Here is a 16,423-nt window from a genome sequence, read left to right as displayed (position 1 = left end):
CCTCATTCTTTACTTTCCTTGCCCCTAATTTCAGTAAACAACCCCCTCCTAGCCTCTGTCCTTAGGTATCCTTAGTCACCTGTTCCGTCCTTAGGCACCCTTAGTCACCTGCTCTGTAACCATCCCTCCCGCCCAAACTCCTCACCCCGCCACTCTGGCTGTACCCTTGCTCTCGTTGAAATAGCCAAGGCACCAGTGACTCACGCCTGTAATCCCAGCACCTCGGGAGGCCAAGATGGGCAGATCACAAGGTCGAGAGATTGAGAAAATCTTGGCCAATATGGTGAAATCCTGTCTCTACTAAAAATACAAAAATTAGCTGGCCGTGATGGCACGTGCCTGTACTCCCAGCTACTTGGGAGGCTGAGGCAGGAGAATTGCTTGAACCCGGGAGGCGGAGGTTGCAGTGAGCTGCGCGCCATTGCATTCCAGCCTGGCGACAAACCGAGACTCTGTTTAAAAATAATAATAATAAAAATAGCCAATCGAAATTAGCTTAGACTATGCAGTCCAACCCTAGCTAAGAGGGGAAAGACACAGCAGTAGGGGCTAGCTGTGTTAGGAATAAGACCCCCTTCCCCTTCAGTGTGCTCATGCCATTGCTCCATCTGCCAGATGCATCCTTCCACACAAGTAAATTGCCCTGTGGAGAAAACTTTTGCCTGAGTGCTGTTTTCACTTTGCAGAACCGGGCATTTACTTCCAACAGAGGGTAAGCTGGGTCTTAGAGGAAAAGGAAGTTCTGGAAAAATAGAGTGGACACCCAGTCATTCTGCCAGCCCAGCACCATGTCCGGGAATATCATCCCTCTTCTTTTGGGAACCTTCCCACCACGAGATTCCTCCAGAATCTTACAAAATCCCTGATTCTGGTTGATTGGTTTAGGACTAGTCGCCAACCTAAACCAAGTCCAATCAAACCCAAACTCTGAAGAAACATCCATCCTTACCTAGTGGTAGAAGTTGAAGAATGAAACCCAGGGGCTATTGGGAGCTGTTTTCCAAGTGATTTTCTTTTGGGATCAGGAAAAGATGTAATGAGATGACACAGCTCTAGTTATCTATAGAGATTTTAACCGGGAATATTGGATATGACTTCCATCCTGTTCCTGGTTTGGGCAGGCAGACGGGACTTGCAGGCTCTTGGAGGTCGCATTCTGTCCTTCTTCCTCCCCCAACGCAGGTAGCCTGACTACAAGTCCCGGGATGCGCAGCGCTCGGAGCCGGACGGGGGCGGGGCGGACCTCGTCGGTGACGTCACCGTCCCGGGGCGGGCTGGGGGAGGGCGGGGCGGCGGGGCGGAGGGGCGGGCCGGGAGGCTGCAGAGCGCGCTGGTGCTGATGCAGGATGGCTGAGCGCGCAGGAGCCCGGGAGGTCTGAGCCGGGGAAGGCTTGTGCCCTGCGCATCGCCTCGTCCGCCCGCCGCGTGGTCGCGGGCAGGTGGGCTGGGGGGCGCTGGGCAGGGCCGGGGCAGGGCCAGGGCAGGCCGGTCTGCAGGCGTAGGGGCCGGAGCCTAGAGGCTGCCCACCTTCCCGGGCTTGGAGCGGCCGGGGCTGCCCAGCCGGCTGGGCTCGCGATGACCTGCTGAGAAGCGTCGTCGGAGGCTGCAGGAGGCGGCCTAGCTGTGGGCGGTGAGGCTCGTGGCCTCCTCCCGGTCGTTCCCGGCCCCGGCCCCCCACCCATCCCCGCGCCCCCTCCCTACCGCCGGCCGAGATGGCGGATCCAGCCGAATGCAGCATCAAAGTGATGTGCCGGTTCCGGCCCCTCAACGAAGCGGAGATCCTCCGCGGGGACAAATTCATCCCCAAATTTAAAGGCGATGAGACCGTGGTGATCGGGGTAAGTGGCCGGGGCGTCTGCCTCCCCTACTGCTCCACGCCGCAACCCGGCGCCCCGACGCCCCAGACGCAGCGGAGATGTTCAGGCCGCCCCCTCGGACATCCCCGCGGGACTGGCCTCTCGGGTGGACCTGGCCAGAGACCCCTAGCCCCCCGCCCTATGGTTCCCTCCTGGGTGGGTGGAGAGGCGGCCGCGGGCGGCGAGCCGGGCCGGGCGGCCGGGGTGGGGGTGGGGGGCGAGGACGGGCTCTGCGCCGCCATTGTTCGCGGGGTGGGGGCCCGGGTGGGTCCATTGTTCCCCACGCTCTCCTCGCCGCGTGGGTAGTGTGTTCGGGTGACCCTGAAGCCGGGTGCCTAGGCCCCCTTTAAAGTGTGAGCTCTGCAACCCTCAGATGCTTCCTGGCATCAATCAATTCGATTTACCAAAGAGATTTGCCGCCTCTTCTCACGACCTTGGCAATAAAGAAAGAAAGAGTACAGGAAGAATTCTAGCCGCGTCTCGGAGCTCCCCGCGGCGTTTCACCTTGCTCCGCGCGCGGAAGGCGGAGGGTGGGGGGAGTCCTGGTGGCCTCGGTGTCCCCGGGAGGCCTGGTGTGTCTCCCGCCTCGTCTCACGCCTGGCTGCCCTGGATGTGGAGTCGGGCTTGAACCCTCCCCTCTGGGATGACCTCCTTCCCACGTCTGCAGACCCTCGGATGCGCCTCACGCTGGGTGGAGAGGAGGCTGTGTCCGCATCTGTGGGGCAAGGAGGCTCAGGGCACAGCGAGATAAACCCTCTGTGCCAAGAGCAGAAGTTACTTCGTGCGGCTCGGACCCCCCTCCCTCGTGACCTCCCTTCCCCACCTTTTCTCCCTGACTTAGTTCCCTCTGTACAGCAGGGGCTGCTGGTGGGGGGAGGGAGCACCAATGGTTTTTAGTTCTTAAAGGACTCTGTCAAATGAATTACACCAGCCGGGTCCCCCGCCCCTTCCCTGCCCGCTGTCCGCAGCATGTGTGGCTGATGATGGTTCCCCCTTTGTATGCGAGCCGCGTGGGGACGGACCGAGTTAATGGGAGCCTCCCGGTCCCCGCTGACACGTTCCTGGCAGCCTGCTCCAGGCTGCTGATGCAGCCTTCCCGTCCCCAGCATTGATTAAGTGATGTCATCCCGATCACTGAGCATGCTCCGACTAACCCCCTCCTCCCCTTCCCCCAGTGACTGGTGTATTTAGGTCAAGTGATTGACAGGTGACAATTTACCGAGGGTATTGCCGGAGTCCGGCTGGCCTTTCTTAAGCGCCAGAGGCCGACGTTTTCCATCCCGGGCGGTCCCCAGCATCTTTGCCAAGGTTGCCTGCCGCAGTCCCTGAGAAGGGCCCTGGGGACCAGCAGGTGCCAGCTGTACCGTAAGGCGGGCTCTGTCCACGCTAGAGGAACCTGGGCAAGGCTCTGGTCTCAGGGCTTTTGACCTGTACCTCGCTTTAAAAGGCAGCTCCCCTTGAGGACCCCTTCTCTCTTCCCCATTTTCACAGTCATCAGGAAAGTCTGACCTCCAAACGCTGTGTGTATAGGCGGTCATTTTGTGAGCTGACCTTTAAGGGCAGGAAAGCAGGATTTTCTTTCTGCTTAGTGTTAAACTTGCAGAGAAGATAGAAGCTACCATTGATGAGGAAGGAAATTCTGCAGTTCATGGTAGATAAGTGTTAGTGACATATACATGGACAGTACCTGGGGTAGATAGTGACTTGTTTGGTTTACAGCTCTCAGCCAGGATCTGCCTACAGCCTGATCTGCTACTTCGTGAGCCAGGTTGTAGTTTAGACGGAGTGGGAGTTACTGGGGACATCTAGTCCCTGCCCCTTGGCTTGTAACAATTTTCAAACAAATAATTGTGCAGTACTGGAACATGTTCTGGTTACCCTACTTTTTTCCCAGAGGTTTAGAAGATTCTGAAAAAGTTTTTCTTCTCTGCTCCTCTCTCCTCCCCCATTCCCTCTCCCCTCCCCCCTCTCCCTTCTCTTCCCCTTCCACCTTTCCTAGAACCAATGAAGTAATAAATAATCTTCTTTGACCTGTATGCAAAGCAGAGACCCTTAATTTTAGAATTCTTCTTCTTTAATATTATGACATTGCTCTGAGTATATATTTATTTCCTTATCTAAATATGCATATATTGTTGACTAAATAAATTAAAGCCAAGTCACCATATTAAATAAGAAACTTAAATAAAAATTGTGGATGTGAATATACACATTGCTTTTCAACCGTAAAGTGATTTTTGCTCATCCTAGTATAATCCTTTATTACAACAGTTTTCAATTTTTTTAAGGTAAACTTTTTATTGAAATGAAGCATTTATATAGAAAAGTGTTACCATAAGTATACAGCTTGATGGCTTTTTACAAAGTAAATGCTCCCTATAACCATCTCACAGACTAAGAAACAGACATTTCAGGACCCCAGAAATCCCCCTGTGGCCCTTCCAGTCCCTAACTCCCCCTGCCTCAGGGTAACCATGATTCTGACTTCTGATGCTATAGATTAATTTTGCTTGTTTCTTTTTAACTCGATATACATAAAACCATAGAGTATGTTCTCTTTTGTGTGTGGTTTCTTGCGATTAAATGTTATGCTTGTCAAATTCATCCTCATTGTTTTGTGGTATTCCATGACACGAATATACTACAATTTGTCTACTGACTGTTGTTGGATATTTGGATAGTTTCCAGTTTGGGGCTAATATGGATAGTGCTGGTATGAACGTTTGTTTATGTATCTTTTAGTGAGTGTATGTACAGAAAAGAAGACTGCCAGATACTAAAGGGTGTTGGGGGTTGGGTTAGCATGTGCCAGGACCCTTCCTGTTCTTAATTGATACTGTGGCACTAATGGAAATGAGGGTTCTGGCAGTCTGTATCATGCCATATACGTTAAGTAGAATGGCCCCAAGTCAATTCAGTTGGAACCAGCTCACATGGTTCAGTTGCCGGTGAAGAGATATGCACAACCTTCCTTAATTCTAGGGGCACAGACTGGAGATGACCGAAGAAGCCCAGACTATCCAGAAATGTGTCACTTTCAAACAAGTAAAGAATGAATTTTGGTGGAGTTATCTGTTAGTCCAAATTCAGATGCCAGAAATTCTTTGTGTTTTTGAAACTGGGGTCATATTTTCCCTTAAAGCTCTGTTTGTTATGGAGATATATTCCAAGAAAGAGATTTTACAGGTAGAGGTTCTAGATTTCTCTTTTATAAAAATGTCCTGTCTGGGAGAAATGATCTCTATCACTCTTGTAGTTTTTCAGCTTTGTGCAAAGCTCTCTTTCCCTGACCATCCCAGCCACAATCTCTCCACTTTGAACTCTGATAGCATTTGTTTTGTACATGATCTGCTCAATTTTTTGCCTTGGATTATTATTAGCTTGGGTCACATATCTAATGACATTGTAAGCCACGTATAGAGACAAGGACCCTGAATGTTTTGCTCCTTTATACTTCCCAGGGCTTTGTGCATAGAACGTGTGTAATAAATATTTATCAATCTCTTTGTGAATTCTGGAAATCTGTACTTTGTATATATTTAACATAATCTATAGACTTTTTATTGGCTGTAGGCTGTGGGGAGTAGTTAAAAAATAATTTTAAAGAAAAGTGCTGTTTCTCTGAGTGGGCCTGGTAAGCTAGCATATGTAATGTTTAAAATGATATAAGATAATTGAGAAAGAACTACATTGAGCTTTGGCAAAAGTTAGAAGAGCTAAAGACATTGATGGTGAGCTAGAAGTGGAGAGTGGGAGTGGGTAAGTGATTAGAAAAGAGGCTCCCTTCCATCACATTAATTTTTCAGCAAAAATATTGGATTTACAGCATTTCTCAGAGTACTCCATTAGCTGCTAAAAATCCTGGTGAGTCATCCATTGCTTTGGGCTCTGCCTATTGGTTTTGAAGCAACTGTATTTTTTTTTTTTTTTTTTTTTTTTTTTTTTTTTTTTTTTGAGACAGAGTTTTGCTCTTGTTGTCCAGGCTGGAGTGCAATGGTACAATCTTGGCTCACTGCAACCTTCTGCAACCTCCGCCTCCTGGGTTCAAGTAATTCTCCTGGCTCAGCCTCCTGAGTATCTGGGATTACAGGTGCTCACCACCACACCTGGCTAATTTTTGTTTTTTCAGTAGAGACAGTATTTCACCACCGTGGCCAGGCTGGTCTTGAACTTCTAACCTCAGGTGATCCACCCGCCTTGGCCTCCCAAAGTGCTGGTATTACAGGAGTGAGCCACGCTGCCTGGCTGAAGCAACTAAATTGATGGAAGCTCTGCCTTGGTGAGTTCTCAGTAAAGAACTTTGAAATGGACTTTCACACTGTACTTTCCTCTTATTGGGCTTTTCTGTTTGCAGTCTTGAGAAAGCAGGTCTTATTAAAGATGAGTGCTTCCTCCTGAGGCAACGTAAGTTATGGCCTAAAAGCCAGAGCAAAGCATCAGCCACAAACCTGAGCTGGAAAGTGGCCTCGGTCTTCAGGAGCTTAGATTCTTTCTTGGCAGTGGATGGATGGGGGAGGGGCCTGGATGGAGACCAAATTCAAGCCTGAGTTAGGATTTTAGAGATCAAATGAAGAAATACAGCTACATCTTAAAACTTTTTTTTTTCCCCACAGTAATGGTCTTCCAAAGCAATAACATTAAAACGATTCTGTTTTTTCAAATTTACACACAGTAATACCACTTTTTTTTTTTTTTTTTGAGATGGTGTCTCAATCTGTCACCTAGGCTGAAGTGCAATGGTGTCATCCTGGCTCACTGCAACCTCTGCCTCCTGGGTTCAAGCAATTCTCCTATCTCAATCTCCCAAGTAGCTGAGATTACGGGCACATGCCACCACACTTGGCTAATTTTTGTATTTTTAGTAGAGACGGGGGTTTCACTATGTTGGCCAGGCTGGTCTCGAACTTCTGACCTCATGTGATCCACCTGCCTTGGCCTCCCAAAGTGGTGGGATTACAGGCATGAGCCACTATGCCCAGCCAGTAATACCACTTTTTAGGTGTATAGTAGTTCTATGCTTTGGGCAAATACATAGAGATTTATGACTATCTTGTATTAATTAGTTTTCTATTGCTGCCATAGCAAGTTACTACAAACATAAGAGGCTTGAAACAACACATTTATTTTATTTCACAGTTTTTATAGGTCAGAAATCCAGTAGGTGGGCTGATGTCTCTGAGTGTTTAGAGTCACATAAAGCCACAATCAAGATATTGGCAGGGCCATGCTCTTTTCTGGAGGGTCTAGGGAAGGATTTATTTCTTTGCTCACCAAATGGGCGGCACATTTCAGTTTCTTGTGGTTGTAAGACTGAGGGACCCATTTCCTTGCTGACTATACCTGGGGTGTGTTCTTAGCTTCTAGAGGCTACTCTTGTGTCATAGCTACTTGCCCCCCTTCCTCCATCTTCAAAGCCAGCAGCAGTGGGTCAAGGCCCCCTCTTGCAGGCATTGCATGTCTCTGACTCTTCTTCCTCCTTCCACTTTTGGAGGCCCATGTGGTTACATTGAGCTCCCCATCCAAATAATCTGAGACAGTCTTCCTCCTTTAAGGTCATCTTTTGAGCAACCTTAATTGTATCTGAAATTACATTTGTAAAGTTCCATTTACCATGTAACAGTAATTTATTCACAAATTCCAGGGATTAGGGTATGGATGTCTTTTTGGGTCTGTTATTCTGTCTACCACACACCACCTTTATCAAGATTAAAAACAGTTTATCACTCCACAAAATAAATAAATAAGAGCCCTTATGCTTCTCTGGCAAGCACTTACCTGTCTTCCTGTCCATAATTTTGCCTTTTACAGATTGTCATAAAATAGAATTATACATTATCTTTTTGAGTCTTGGTTTTTACAGTTAAAAATTCTTTGAGATTTATTTATGTGTGTGTATCACTAATTCATCTCTTTGTTTGCTTAGTAGTAGTCTATTGTACGGATATACCATAGTTTATCTATTCAGCTGTTGAAGGACTTTTGGATTGTTTCCAGTTTGGTATGATTATGAATAAAGCTGCTGTGAACCTTTGCATATAGGTTCTGTGTATGAATTTTTATTTCTCTTGGGTAAATATCTAGGAATGGGATTACTGGGTTGTAAAGTAACTATATATTTAACTCTATAAGAAACTGCCAAACTGTTTTCCAGAGTGATTGTACCATTTTTCATTTCCATCTAAAAGCAGAATTTTAAACCAAAGTAAGTTTATTTAGTCACTTTATCTAAGTGCATTGTAGTCTAGTAGTGTCAGGGTGTATCAGTGCTTCACTCCTCTGTGCTCTAAACTCAGCGATGTTGATATCACCTGAAATGGATTAGTGATTTCCTTCACATGTACCCCGTGGAATCAGAGACTGAGTGAACACCGCAGAGAGCTGTACTCTGGCATATGTAACCGGGGCCACTCACTATTCACAGTGGGCACACAGTCCGTGAATGGGGTGGGGAGAGGGAGTAGGAAAAGTGAGACAAAACCAAGTGTAGATTCACTAGCTAGCTGTTTGTTTTTTCCAAGTTGCTTAGCTTTCCAGGACATGAATGTTCTCATATTGAAAGTGCAGATAATAATTACTTATCTCACAGGGTCATTTGGACGAAATGAAATGAAGTGGTGAGAGAGTGTCTGGCACAGAGAAAATGCTCAAAAGACGCTAATTGCCTTCTATTCCCTTGGTGTCTTTCCTCATATCAACATTAGCTTTTCTAATTACTGCCCCCAAATTACTGCCCTATTCTGGCTATTCCTTGAAAACCTTTCTTGTATTACCATTTCTTAGGCAGTTGTTCACCCCATTCTCCTGGTTGGAGTAGCCACTGTTTTCATCTTATTTTTGGTATATCTAAACATCCTTGAAAGCAAAGCGCATGTTTCATTTAGTTCTAGACTATGTTAGCCATTCCGTTGTGGTCACACATAAGATGTGTGTGTGTGTGTGTGTGTGCGTGTGTGTATATATCCTTCCCATGTAGCTTTTTCTTTTTTTTAATTTAAGTTTTCGTCTCCTTTGCTGTAGTTGTATAGTTGCTTAGTAAATGTATCTTGACTGAAGGTTTCTTTTTTCCCCTTTCCCTGCCTGAAATCAAGACTCCATAAATGCCAATTTTTGCATTTCCGTAAATTACTTGTGTAGCACTGGAGACTTCCCTCTGCTCCCACTTGGGCTTGTCTGGCCCGACTCCCCTATTTAACAGCGTTTTCCATTCTCAGCTCTTCTTCCCATTCACAGTTGGAAACCTCCCCCGACCTTTGATTTCCCTTTAGTCCGTCCTTACCTCAGGTTTCCCACCTGTGTCTACTTATTAAAAAAGCAAAAACAAATTGGCTACTCCCTAAAGGTTTCTCTTGAGTTGAAAAAAATAAAGCCCCTTGACGGATCCAGTCTCATGTTGCTTTTTTCCAGGTTTTTTTTCATAAAGTTCTAATTCTGTTGCCGAGAAAGTTCTCCCCGTAATCCATTCGCTGCACGTCAACCAAGCTCCTTTTAGCAGGAATCGAGTCGTGGAGTTTGAGGTTGTTTGTAAATATAGAGAACTCTCGAGAAAACAATTTTAGATTCATCGTGGTGTCTTCCTGGCATGGAACATAGGCGTGAGTCAGATAGCCTAGGATGAACTCTGAGCTCTGCCACTTCTTAGCTGTGAGAACTTAGGCAGATTCCTAACACTGAGTTCCAGTTTCCTCACCTGTAAAATAGAGATAACAATACTCTCCACTGTCCAGGGCTGTTGTGTGGTAAGCCCAGTGGCTAGTCCATGTCAGGCATCCAGTTAAGGCCCAGTAGTGGTTCATTCTCCACATTGTTGTCTGATTGACTCATCTTGGGAAGGTGCAGACCCTTCAGAGTTTCCTCTGTGCCCTCAGGTTGGAAACCAGGTGCTTCAGTGGGGCATTCCAGGGTCTCCATACTTCGGGCCTGCCTACTCCCTAGCCTTACCCCTCACCACATATTTGATCTGTGCTTCTGTTCCCCCTCAAAAAGATTAGGCTGCTCGATCCCCATCCCTTTCCCCTCAGCTGCTCACATCAATCCACATACCAGGGGTGACCATCCTCACCTGCATGGCCTGTGAGCTTTGGAAAAGCATTTACTCACCTTTAGACTCTCAGCCTGCAATACTTGCGCTGACACTTTTTCTGATCAGTACCTCTCTCCCCCTCCTTCCAGCTGGGTGAAATCAGCCTCTTCCCCTTCAGCATCACTGTACTTTGCTCTTCCCCAGTAGTGCATTTCATTTATTTAGTAAATCTGTCCTTTCCTCCAATTAGGCTGAAAACTCTGAGGGCAGGAAATTGTGTCCCATTTATTTCCATCTCCAAGGTCTGGAACAGAGTAGTTGCTCAGTATAAGACGTCTTTTGAAAGAAAGGAAAGGGTGCTGACCCTCCTTGGCTGTCAGAGTTAAAGGTTATTTGCTTAGATTGTCACTTTGACCTCTGTCCAGCTCTTGCAATTTGTCTTTTCTCCTTTAGACATCTTTATGGTTTTGTTATTATTGTCTAAAAATAAATAGTTTCTTTTTGTGTATGTGAGGGTCCTAATATGTTGCCTGCACAGTGAAAAAAATTTAGACCATGGAAAAAATCATAAAGAAGGTAAAAATTACATTTAATTTTTACTAACCAGAAAATACCATAATTAACATTTTATTGTATATTTCAGTTCTTTTCTATTCTTCCAACACACTTTGTTTTAAAACAAAGATATTTTATAAAATACATTTTAAAACTCTTTTTTACTTAATAATATACTTACTAAACTAAATGCTGATGTCTGAAGTCTAGTGTACTATACATTTTCAGCATTTAAAAAGTGCATATAATTTCATTATATGCCTAATTAATACTTTATTTCCTACTAATGGACCTTTAGGTTTTCTGGTTTTTTTTTTTTTCCCCCTACTATAAACAAAGTCTTGATATAAACATTAGTCCATATACCTCCTCATGGACTTGCCCAGTTACTTTGTTAGAATACATTCCTAGAATTGAGATTACTGGGTAAAAGGATATACAAGATGATTTTAAGACATCCACTACAGTTTGTGAAGGGAGCAACTTAGAAATTGCAAATTGTCTTCTGTTTTATAATCCCACTTCTCTGCTCACCCTGTGGAACTGCTGCCAGTTTGTCTCATAAGGCATTCCTTCATATTTGAGCTAAATTAAATTCTTACCGAGGGTATGTGCTTCGTCATGCACTGTTAACCCCCAGATCCAGAATGTGGCAATGCCTTCAGACTTTTAATGTAAACCGTAGGATTTTGTAGGCTGTCTCTTGTCAGTTTCAATATCCTAAAGGATGTTGTTTGTTGGAGGTGATCAAAAGCTAAATCTCTCTCTGGAGACAGAGAGAGAGACCAAGATTGTAGTCTTAGGGAAAAATAGGATGGATGGATGTATCCTTTCTTCTTGGTGCTCACATTGAATGCCCTGTGACATCTTCTGGGCAATGGTAAGCTGAGAAAGGAAAAAAATAACCCCCTCAGAAAAGTCCTAGGCAGAGACTTGCTTTTTCTCTCACCCCTTGGTTCCTAGGTGCTCTTTTTGAAAACTTATTATATAAAATTTCAAACATATGGCAAAGTAGAAAGACTAACAAAATGTACTCATCAACCATTTTTAACCATGATCATCAGCAAATGGCCAGTCTTATTTTTTGCTCTTTGCTCACCTTTCTCCCCAACCTCACTAGACTATTTTAAAGCGAAATCTTAACATCTCATATCTTTTGACCCACAGACTTCAATATGTATCTCTTTATTTTTAACATAACTACAAGAACACTATTACATGTAAAATATTAACAATAATTCCTCACTATCAAATGCCCAGGCAGATTCCCCCCATTGCTTTCTACCTTTCTTTTTGCAGTTGATTTCTTCAAATCAGAAGGCTAGGTACTGTTGATTTCCAGTGAGGAGAAAAATGCTCATACACGTCGACCTTGAAACAAGAGGAGCCTTTTGCCATGATAGACTTGTCTAGTGTAGAGTCAGGTGTGGTGGTAGAAGAATGCACGGGGCCATCAGGGCTAACAGATTCCTAGCCTGTCTCCCTTCACAATGCTCATGTCCATGTCCCAGTTATCCTTTTTAATCCACCAGTGCCAGTGTGGCAAGGTCACCTGAAAGCTATTTAAAGAGCTTTCTGCTCTGTGGCCTTCTTCCTGCTGCTGCTTCACCTTGCCTTTGCTTGTTAAGCATCCGGGAAACAGGCAAATGCATCTCATTTGTCTTCAGTACCCTCTCTTATTAGATTGCCATCAACTACATTTGGAGCAATCCTCTTAAGTGTGTCCAGGTGTATTGCATATGACCTTTTCCGTCAGTGCATACCCATCCTTGATGCGAATTGAATGCTGGGAAATATGTCCGCAGAGCTGAAGGGAAAGTATATGTGTGAGATCAGAATTCAGCACAACACAGTACTTAAAGGAAAAAGGTTTGTAGTTCTCTTTTTATGTTTCATATTCCTCTTCTCATTAAAGGAAAACTTTGGAAGGGAGATGGAGTTGGAGGAAAGGTGCAAATAAAAAACCAAACCCCAGTAATTTATACCTTTAACATCTTTAGCTCCAGATTATTATTTTTTTTAATGGAGTCTCACTCTGTCGCCCAGGCTGGAATGCAGTGTCACGATCTGGGCTCACTGCAACCTCCGCCTCCTGGGTTTAAGCAATTCTCTTTAGCCTCCTGAGTAGCTGGGATTACAGGTATGTGCCTCCATACCCAGCTAATTTTTGTATTTTACTAGAGACAGGTTTTCACCATGTTAGCCAGGCTGGTCTCAAACTCCTGACCTTGTGATCTGCCCAGCTCAGCCTCCCAAAGTGCTGGGATTACAGCCACTGAGCCCGGCCAGCTGCAGGGTATGTTCTTAAGAGCTGCAGATCACTAATATTATTTTAGAAGCATTTATTTGAAGATCTTGGTTACACAGTTCTGTACTGCATGGCGGAGACTCTTCCTTTGTCGGGCTTACTCTCTTAGTAGTCTCTCCCCTTTCCAGGTCTCATTTTGCCTTATGAGGAAAGGCCGAGCAGTCGGCTTCAATTCTCTGAGGAGGTTATATCATAGTTTTTCTTGGAACGACCTGTCTGGCACCTCACTCCTCAGAGATTATTGATTTTCACCTGGGAATCTGGGCACAAAACAACTCCATCAATATTAGAAACTTCGGATAGTCATTGGGGAAGGGACTTCTGTTCCCCTTTCATAGCCATCTCTTGCCCCATAGACAGGGACAAATGCCAATCTGGTCAATATTTCTTCCTGCGTCTTCCCTCTGTGACAGGCTGACCACTGTAGGGTCTGGCTTCCTGGGATGGCTTCCAGGGCCGACCTTTCTCTCTCCTCTCTGAATGCTGCTGAGGGGATAAGTTCAGCTTACTCCACAGATTCAGGCCCAACTGGGCTGGTCTTAAGGTTTAGAATAGGTAAGGCTGCAGAATGTTGGGTGGGAAGTAAGGAAATGGAAAGACCCCATGGAACTCTCCTCACCTGGGACTTTGGCCAGGTTCCGTATTGGGATGACGGGTGTGGGTGCCCTACCTAGGTGGTGCTTGGACACCTGGAGTGTCACTATTCTTGTGTAGATCAGACTTGCCCACTCAGCGGGAAAGAGGGGGCTGTTAGGGGAGGCTTCCGGCACTCCTGGGTCCCTGATACTAATGTTATTATGATAGCATCAAATCCTTCTAACTACTTATCATTTGTTTGTATGATACTTGTTGTAAAGTCGACTTTAGAAGGGAAGGAAGTGTTCAGCTCTCCCAGGATAATTAATTACTTCACTAAAAAACGCAACCTGCTAATTATCTGTTCAAACAAGCGGGCGAAATAACACCCAGACTACCCTAGGCTATATCCTAGAATAACAGCCTTGCTTGCTCATGTGTTTGTTAAAATTTTCTTAATAAATATGGCTCTTGGTAAAGATTGCCTTGAGGATCTGCCTGAAACAATATTTTCTGTTCTAGACATTTATCCAAAAGAGTTTGAAAGGGGAAAAATACACACCTGTTTGATAGCTACTTCCTTAGTAATATTGTGCTGTCCAAATGGTAGCTGTGCGTGACTACTGGGCACCCGTAATGTAGGTAGTCAAATTGGGATGAGCAGTAGGTATGAAATATTCATCAAATTTCAAAGGCTTAGTACACAAAAAGTAAAGTATTTTACTAATATTTTAAAATATTCATTACATGTTGAAATGATAATATTTTGGATGTGTTAGGTTAAATAATAAAATGAATTTCACTTCTTTTTACTTCTTTTAATGTGGCTACTAGAAAGTTTAAAGTTACATGTGTGGCTCACATTTGTGCCTGGCATGTATTTCTCTTGGACAGCATGGCTCTAACATTTAGAGGTGACATTCTGATTTCTTTTTTTGCCTTTATTAATGTCAGTTTCACTTTGATACATGGAGGATCTAGTATGTGCTGAGCTCAGTACTAAGCATCATGGATTTACTATGATAAGTAAGACAAGATTCCTGCCATCAATAACCTAGGTCCAATGTGGGGAAAGCAAATTAAAAAAATCACTTGGCCTGTAGTCCCAGCTACTCGGGAGGCTGAGGCAGGATAATCAATTGAACCCGGAAGGTGGAGGTCACAGTGAGCCAAGATCCCACCACTGCACTCCAGCCTGGTGACAGAGCGAGACTCCGTCTCACAAAAAAAAAAAAAAAAAAAAAAAAAAAAAAAAAAAGGCTTGGTATCAGTGCCCAGAGACAATGAGAAAGAAGATACGGGGGGAGCCACGTTCAGGGAAACCTCAGACAGAGGGACAATTTGATTCTTACTTTGAAGCTGGGGTAGGAATCTGTTTAGAAAATGTAAAATTTTTTTTTTTTTTTTTTTTTTTAAATTCAACTTCCGTTTTCTATGCAGGGGGTACACGTGCAGGTTTGTTACTTGGGTATCTTGCACCCAAACAGGAGCATAGTACCCAGTAGGCAGTTTTTCACCCCACGTCCCCTTCCCCGCCTCCCCGCGCTAGTAATCCGCTTCGCTTACTTTGCAGTTCCCTAGAGCTCTTTACATGTTTGCGTTTTGAATGTTGCTGAGGAAAGATGCGAGAAAGAATGTGTCCTGGAGGCTGCCCCTCCCCGCCCCCATCACTACCCCTTCCCCCGCAGCAAGGCCTGCGACCCCGCGGGTGCCCGCGGAGCACTGTAGCAATTTAAGTTCGCGCGAGCTGTTTGCGGCAGCGGGTTTGAGATGCGTTAGTAGTGGGTGACATTGAGAATGCCCAGAGGCGACGGGGCGCCTGGTCTCTGAGAGGTGGCACGCCGCCTACCGCCCTGGTGCCTGGCCCCCCCGGAAGGGGCCCCCAGCCGCCGGCCCGGGAAGGCACTGCAGGCCCGCGGCTCCTCGGGGGTCGCCTCCGCAGGCGGCCTGTTTCCAATTTCCAGGCGAGGAGAGACGCGGTGATGCAAATCTGCCGCTTACCTTCTGTCACCATTCTGTCGCTCGCGCTAGGAATGATGAAACCTCCTGTTCTGGAAATGCATTTCCCTTTAGCACCAGCGCCTTCTAATGAGGTCCCTCCGCCCCGCGGGACAAAAGCGCGCATTAGGAGGCTTGGTGGTGGGAGGTGGCCACTCCGTTTGGCGCGGCGAGGGAAACCGTCTTTGTCGCTCACAGGTGCCTCTTTTTGTTCTGGCCTCAGCTTGCGGAAGAGGTCGCCTTGCAGGTGAAGGCCACGCAGCTCTTCCGAGAAAGAGTCTGATTCTGTGCTGAAAAATCTCTCTTTTCAACCCCCACTCAGGTTTCTGTTGTCTGGGTTGGCACAGAATTGATTTTTCCTCCTTTGTAAATGACAGAAACGCTGTGATGGTAACATGAAAGCAAGCAGCAAACGCAGCCCTAATCTCCCTACCCGACAGCTTTCATTTTAATTTTTTCTATCCGCCTTTCTTCTCTTGGTTGGTGCTTAATATTAAAAAAAAAAAAAAATCCAACCATAGATATACAGTTCTACCTTTTTACCTAAATATATTACTCCATAAACGGTTTCCATGTTGTGTAGTATCTTCATGTTTTTACTTTTCAGTGACTGCTTAAATGTCCTGTGGGCTGACAGATCACAGGTTGCTACCCCATCTCATCATAATACATTGGGATCTCCATTTTCCCTTTCTCTGGGTGATGGGTTAATGAGCATCTGCAGGCACAGAGCTGTGTTCTTTTGTTGAATTATTTCTGGAGGATAAATTCTCTAGAAGCAGATTTCCTAGGCCCAATGCTGTGAACATTTTAATTTGATTCTATGAAATATTCTATTGCTTTCCATACAGGGTCTACTAATTCCAATGACCACCAGGGATGTATGAGTGTTCCATCTGGTGGTTAATTCATTTTTGAAATAAAGGAGATTTTGAAATCTTTTCATTTTTGAAAAGATTTGGAGAGCCATGGTCTGGGATTCATGTATCTTAGAGATTTTTTTTTAAATCCTGTTTTTCCTCTGATATATATGAATTGTAAACTAATTGTATAACTATTTAGCAAACTATTTTAACTTGGAATATGGTTGCCAGTCAGCACTCCAGGGGT

At 45.3% G+C, this 16,423-nt stretch overlaps 1 protein-coding gene across 1 annotated transcript in view; it reads left to right on the top strand.

The window, feature by feature from the left end:
* The first annotated feature begins 1,298 nt into the window (after positions 1-1,298).
* KIF5C (kinesin family member 5C) overlaps positions 1,299-16,423 on the top strand; it is a 154,231-nt gene continuing 139,106 nt past the window's right edge. The window contains exon 1 of the mRNA XM_039469948.2: positions 1,299-1,838. Within this exon, the coding sequence (XP_039325882.1) occupies positions 1,713-1,838 (126 nt within the window). The 5' untranslated portion in view covers positions 1,299-1,712. The remainder of the gene's footprint in view (positions 1,839-16,423) is intronic.

Source organism: Saimiri boliviensis, chromosome 5 (assembly GCF_048565385.1).
Source record: "Saimiri boliviensis isolate mSaiBol1 chromosome 5, mSaiBol1.pri, whole genome shotgun sequence".
In the NCBI taxonomy this organism is placed as follows: Eukaryota; Metazoa; Chordata; class Mammalia; order Primates; family Cebidae; genus Saimiri; species Saimiri boliviensis.
Note: the sequence above shows the minus strand (reverse complement) of the source record. Positions and strands in the feature narration are given on the sequence as shown.